The sequence below is a fragment of the Macadamia integrifolia genome, chromosome 8 (assembly GCF_013358625.1).
Source record: "Macadamia integrifolia cultivar HAES 741 chromosome 8, SCU_Mint_v3, whole genome shotgun sequence".
Lineage (NCBI taxonomy): Eukaryota > Viridiplantae > Streptophyta > Magnoliopsida > Proteales > Proteaceae > Macadamia > Macadamia integrifolia.
The window spans coordinates 21,518,105-21,523,534 of NC_056564.1; the positions used below are offsets into that span (position 1 = coordinate 21,518,105).

At 39.7% G+C, this 5,430-nt stretch overlaps 1 protein-coding gene and 1 long non-coding RNA gene across 5 annotated transcripts in view; one reads left to right on the plus strand and one right to left on the minus strand.

The window, feature by feature from the left end:
• Window positions 1-319: 319 nt before the first annotated feature.
• Window positions 320-5,430, plus strand: part of LOC122087534 — a 9,432-nt gene continuing 4,321 nt past the window's right edge. The window contains exon 1 of the long non-coding RNA XR_006142763.1: window positions 320-615. This is a non-coding gene — a long non-coding RNA (uncharacterized LOC122087534). The remainder of the gene's footprint in view (window positions 616-5,430) is intronic.
• LOC122087533 (MLO-like protein 13) overlaps window positions 1,788-5,430 on the minus strand; it is an 11,855-nt gene continuing 8,212 nt past the window's right edge. For 3 of the 4 annotated variants that reach the window (XM_042656694.1, XM_042656692.1, XM_042656695.1), the window contains 8 exons: window positions 3,435-3,509; window positions 3,257-3,345; window positions 3,126-3,175; window positions 2,988-3,028; window positions 2,694-2,903; window positions 2,549-2,616; window positions 2,316-2,376; window positions 1,788-2,238 (listed from right to left, as the gene is read on the minus strand). In XM_042656694.1, the coding sequence (XP_042512628.1) occupies window positions 1,951-2,238; window positions 2,316-2,376; window positions 2,549-2,616; window positions 2,694-2,903; window positions 2,988-3,028; window positions 3,126-3,175; window positions 3,257-3,345; window positions 3,435-3,509 (882 nt within the window). In that variant the 3' untranslated portion in view covers window positions 1,788-1,950. The remainder of the gene's footprint in view (window positions 2,239-2,315; window positions 2,377-2,548; window positions 2,617-2,693; window positions 2,904-2,987; window positions 3,029-3,125; window positions 3,176-3,256; window positions 3,346-3,434; window positions 3,510-5,430) is intronic. The other variant, XM_042656693.1, reaches the window with a different exon arrangement.

Sequence of the window (5,430 nt, forward strand, 5' to 3'; positions counted from 1 at the left end):
AGGTTAATCAAAGTGGGGATTGACAGATGATTCTCAGCATAGAAGAGATCAACACAAGTCTGATCACCATCTATAGAAGAATTGAACGGTGGATTGATCATCGACTCAAGCGCGTATTGCCAGTTTCAAATTACAACATGTCTCCCGAAAAGGTCAAAAAAGAGTGCCTCCCTCCACACAAAACCGAGAAACTGAAACCTTAGAGCTGAATCAGACCCCTTACCATCAATCACTGTTAAGGAATATACCCTATATGCTAACTTCAGCAACAATATTTTATTTTAAATATCAAAATGTCCTTATTAAATTTGAAGTACCTAAAATACCATCGTAAGTTGCTATTTCTCCACAGGACCCATTCCACCAGCGATAGCTCAGAGTAGCGGCGACGGACCCTTTTCTTGATTGGCCTCCAAAACATTCCCACCCAAACCCAAATCACCATCTTGGAATCCCACTGTTATCTTCCACAGACCAAGCGCTGATGCTGCTGCGCCTTCGAGATGTTCTATTGAAAACTGGTCAAATTCTGCCTGCAGTCGCAGATTCGGAGATTGAATGCGAATGTGAAGAAGAAGAAGATTCTGCCACCGCAGTCTCTTGCTTTTTCTCCCCGTGAGTATCCAACTTTCCTTTCCTTTCCTTCAGAATTTAGGTTCTTCTTTCATATTTTGGGGGGTGCAATCATATCTTTTAGGTTTAATATTGAATTTATCGTTCTGTTGCCATACGCACCTAAAGTTAAGAATTTCTGTTTAATTTCGTCCATTAATGGCGCCAACTCCTTTCTCTCTAGGATTCACCCCCCCCCCCACACCCCCCCAAAAAAAAAGGAAAAAGAAAAAGAAATGTTAATACTAATGAGGCCAACTTCCAACTGGCTATTCTTGTTTGGTTACCCTTTTCGCAGATTTTAACTCCTATGACTGTATCTTAAATGAGAAACCCAGTTTTTTTGCTAGCTTTTATTATTCTTCAATTGTTATAGCATAAATGAGTTTTAAATTTATCTCCGGATGCTGTTGGTTCGACTCTGCTTCGTTTTCTCGTTATGGTTTCTGGAGTTTTGAATTCTTCAATATCTTTGGAGTAATGGGTTAGCGGAAGATCTCATTGTTGGTTAGTGGACGATATTTTCCCAGGAGGGGAGTTAGGTGTGGCTGAAGGGTAGGGTGAGGGTGGATGAGAGCGGGATTGTAGATGGAACGAGAATTATATGATTCCAGAAACCGTTTTAGATAGAAAGCATCATAATAAAACAGATTTTAACGGGATTCTATTCTCCATCTCTGATTGGACGTGTATTGCACAGCAACCGTATCACGGACCATCCTTGGATAGGATCTGATCCGGACTCGTAGAGAGGATCTAGGAATCTCAATCCTTATTGGTCTCAGTCAATACCAATCCGGATTGGCATGTATCGATTTAGATTCAACGGATTTATCCCTATCCCCTTAGTCCGTACCAATCCACTGATACAGGATCAACCAATAACTGATATAATTTGGTCGATTCCACCAATTCGTTATAGATACCTTGAGACATGGTGGAGACCATCCGAATCCCTCTTGTCACCGTTGCTGCTGAAGGAAAACCGTCCCCCATACATATTTGCAAGCAGCTCTTGGTATTTTTAGCTATTTACTTGCTAGCGGCTATTGCTGTTTTTGTTATTCATTAACTCAACTGCACTTTTAAGCTTTATAGAAGTTCGCCCGAAACAAATGTCCTTGCCTTTCTTTTAGCTGGTTTAATAGTTTGCTATTTGTAGATCGAAATCTTGGTAAACGATTTTGATACCTTCAGTTGCCGCAATAGCTATTTGCTTCCTTTGAAAGTTCAATATTACCTGTGGGAGATTGTTCTTGTATATTGTATACATTGAAAGTGAGTAGTTGATTAAAGGAAACCAAGTGCTATCAGTGATGGATCGCTATCAGGAGATGCTCAAGATAAGTTTTGAGTTTGTTTTGAGTTTGAATGTTCTGATGTTGTAATTATGTCGACGACAAACTCTGGGTCCTCAGCAATAGAAGTGTCTCTGACTGTGTGATTAGCCATAGCCTGCATTTGAATTGAATGGGACTGCTCGCCCTCTGTCCTTTGATGAGAAAAAATCTTCCACAATGGCCGTTTCTTTTTTCTCTTTCCTTCCTCAACCCAACTCTGTAGTGCTTCCATACGCCCCTCCATATGCTCGTCAAACAAGCCTTGCAGCTTGAACATGCTACCCATCTTCATTCAGCGTGTAAAAGATTAGGAATAAAAATCTCAAAAATTTTCCAGCATATTTCATTGGTGAAAAGGCTCACCTGAGTGACAATAGCATACAGAGGTAAGGTGCTGTAGCTGCAGAGCACTTGAACAACCACCCTGCACCAAAAATTGGTATATGTCAGTATAAGAAGGGAAAGGGACATGTTAATGCAGCCATGACATTATAGATATCACATATATCAATATTGAATGGTGGTCTTGCGCTCTTGTATTCATTCAGTTAAAAGATAGATGCATTGGATACTGGAAGTGTATACTAAGCCATTACCCTAAGATGAGCCTAGGGATGATGTAGCCCACTTTTTCCATGATGCATGAATGAAGTCCGTAGGTACACTGGAGACACCAATGAGAGTCAAATTTCAGTCGATACACATTGGAGGAGTAAAATCTGTATAGAGCATAATACTTACCCATATCCAGAAGAAGAATCCAATCTCGAATGAATTTTGAAATAAAATGAAGTGTATTAAGTAAAGAACAATGCCAGGTCTGCCAAACCAGAAATGTTTGTCAGATGGCTTCACTGGTGGTGCTCTGGGATCATCTGTTCTCCTCTCTTCAACTTCTTCAGCTAAACGGGTGATGATGTGCTCTAACTTAGCACCCACAAGAAGTAGAAGCTGCAAATTCAGTTACATCAATGATTCTGTGTTCTCTCAAGGAACAAATACCATGATTTACATCTTGGAATCGAATACACTTACAATCAAAGGTAAGAAGGATAACCAAAAATACGTGTGCCATCCTGCATTAGCAACCCACAAATGCGAGGATTTAAAATCTATTCCTGCGATAGGAGGTGCAAAGCTGAAGGAGGAGGTTTGGTGAAGTGTTTTGAATACCTTCAACATTCAGCAGCAAGAAGATCACAACAAACAGCCACAAATACCAGCTGCAGTTCATTATTATGGTTAGTCCTTTTACTCCCAAATTAGTATCCCAAAGTAAAGCATGCTCATCTTCTGAAGGATACCTTATACCAACAACTCTCTTAAAATCAATTTCAAGTGTCCGCATCATGTACTTATGAAAATCAAAATTCTGGTTCAAAGGGCAGTGGGTCTGAATTGATGAGAAGGTACGTTATAGTCATGCATCTGCAAAAATCCAAAGAAAGCTTATCGGAAAAAAATACAAACTTAATATCTTACCATGATAAATCCTAGCCGCATTGCAGCATAATCTGACTTGGTTACAGAGCCATAGAACTGCTTGAAGAATGACATCTGTGATCAAGCATGAGGGAAATGTAGTCAACAGATTCCATATCAGCCTTTACTATAGAAAATCTTTAGAAATGTCTTGAGCAAGCTGTGGTGAGTGGCCAAAAACAATATCTTGAAAGGCAAGTTCAGTAATAAACTTTTAAGCAAACTATCATGATCAGTGACATGCATTCCATATTTATTTAATAGAGGTAATTGAGAAGTGGAAACAATGAGTATGGCATGTTATATTAGTATAGCAAGCTCAAACTTTATACATTACCTGTTGAGATGGATGTGTGGAAAAACTAGGAAGGATAAATTAAGGAATGACCATAGTAGAGCTGATTTGGGAGTTCCCCCGATATATGATAAGCTTTGAGAAAGTCGTCTAAGGTGGCACGACCATGTTGAACGGAAGCCTTGGGATGCACCAGTGTGGAGAAGTGATTTGATTCAGATTGGAAGAACTAAAAGATCCCGGGGCAAGCCTCAAATAATCCTAGGAGTAGTGAGGAAAGACATGCATAGTTTAGATTGTTAACCTAGTATGACCTCGAATAGAGATGCTTGGAGGTCTAGGATCCATGTAGCCGACCCCATTTAGGTGGAATATTGCTTAGTAGTTGTGTTGTTGCAGTGTCCTTTGTTTTTTACTATTATTTTTATATTTTGTATTTTGCTCGGATCCATGTAGCTGACCCCATTTAGTTGGAATAAGGCTGAGTGATGTCGTTGACCCTATGCTGCACTACCAAAGGAGGAAGACAAAAGGGGCTGCTGGTTCCATCTAACCAGACCAGCCTGCCCCAAACCTGGCCCATCAAGCCAGCCAAGGACCAGCCCCTTGAGCTGGCTGATTGTGCTTCTAGAAGGGCCACTTGCTTCCATCGATTTCAGCACAGCTAGGATTTTGTCTTCTTGTGTTGATTGGTCTAAACAAAGCTCGTGAAGCTGTTCAAGCCTTCTAGAAGATTCATAAGTTTTCTTAGCTAGCAAGCAATTGTATTTAGGAAGGATTAGTTTCCTAAGTCTTTAGTTTCTACTTTCCGAACTTTCCAATTTTTTCAGTTTCTGATGTAGGAGCACTTCGATGGATTGACCCAAACCTGCTCCAAAGCCCGAACCAAGAACCAAATCCAATTTGGAATCAAAATTACGGATTTGGGTTCAAGGCTATTTGAATCTTTTAAGATTTTATTTGAGAATATTTATAATCTTTTATTTTTGGGTAGTTTTTTAGATAGGTAAAGACTTACCAATTTGAGTCTTACTTTCTTTCTAATTCTATTAGTCTAGGTTGTAGGAGATTTTATTTCTATTTGAGTCTTAAACTTCAATTAGGAATCTTTAATTTTAGTTTAGTATAAATTAAGATTGCAATCCAAGTTATTAGGATATTGAATGAGTGCATGAAAGAAGAAGACAACATTGTTACTCAAGAACTCTTCCCCCCGCCCCCCCCCCATCGTGAAGCTCTTTATTCCCTCCATTGTGAATGGTATTTTCTCTTCTCCTTCTCTCTCAGAAATAAGGTAACTTCTCTCTCTCTCTCTCTCTCTCCATATTTCTCCTTATCCCTTCCCCCCCCCCCCCTCTTATTTTCCCTATTGTTATTACAATGCATAAAATCTATTCCCCTACCCACGGTTTCAGTTGCATGCCTCCCAATCCCTGTCTTGAACCTTTTTCTTTTTGCTGTTACTTTGTCCCTTGCTGAGCCTCTGCATTAAGAGTAATTCTGGTTTGATTATTGGCTGCAAGTTTAAGGACTGGGTTAGTAACTACTACTGCTGGAATATTTAAATGCATGCACCCCATTTGACATCTTGCTGTCCTATGTTCCCATTCCCATATTTCTTAATTGAAATCTGTTGAGTTGGTGTAATTGCTTAGGATTATATTGCTTATTTCTACAATAATTTTCGGGGGGGGGGGGGGG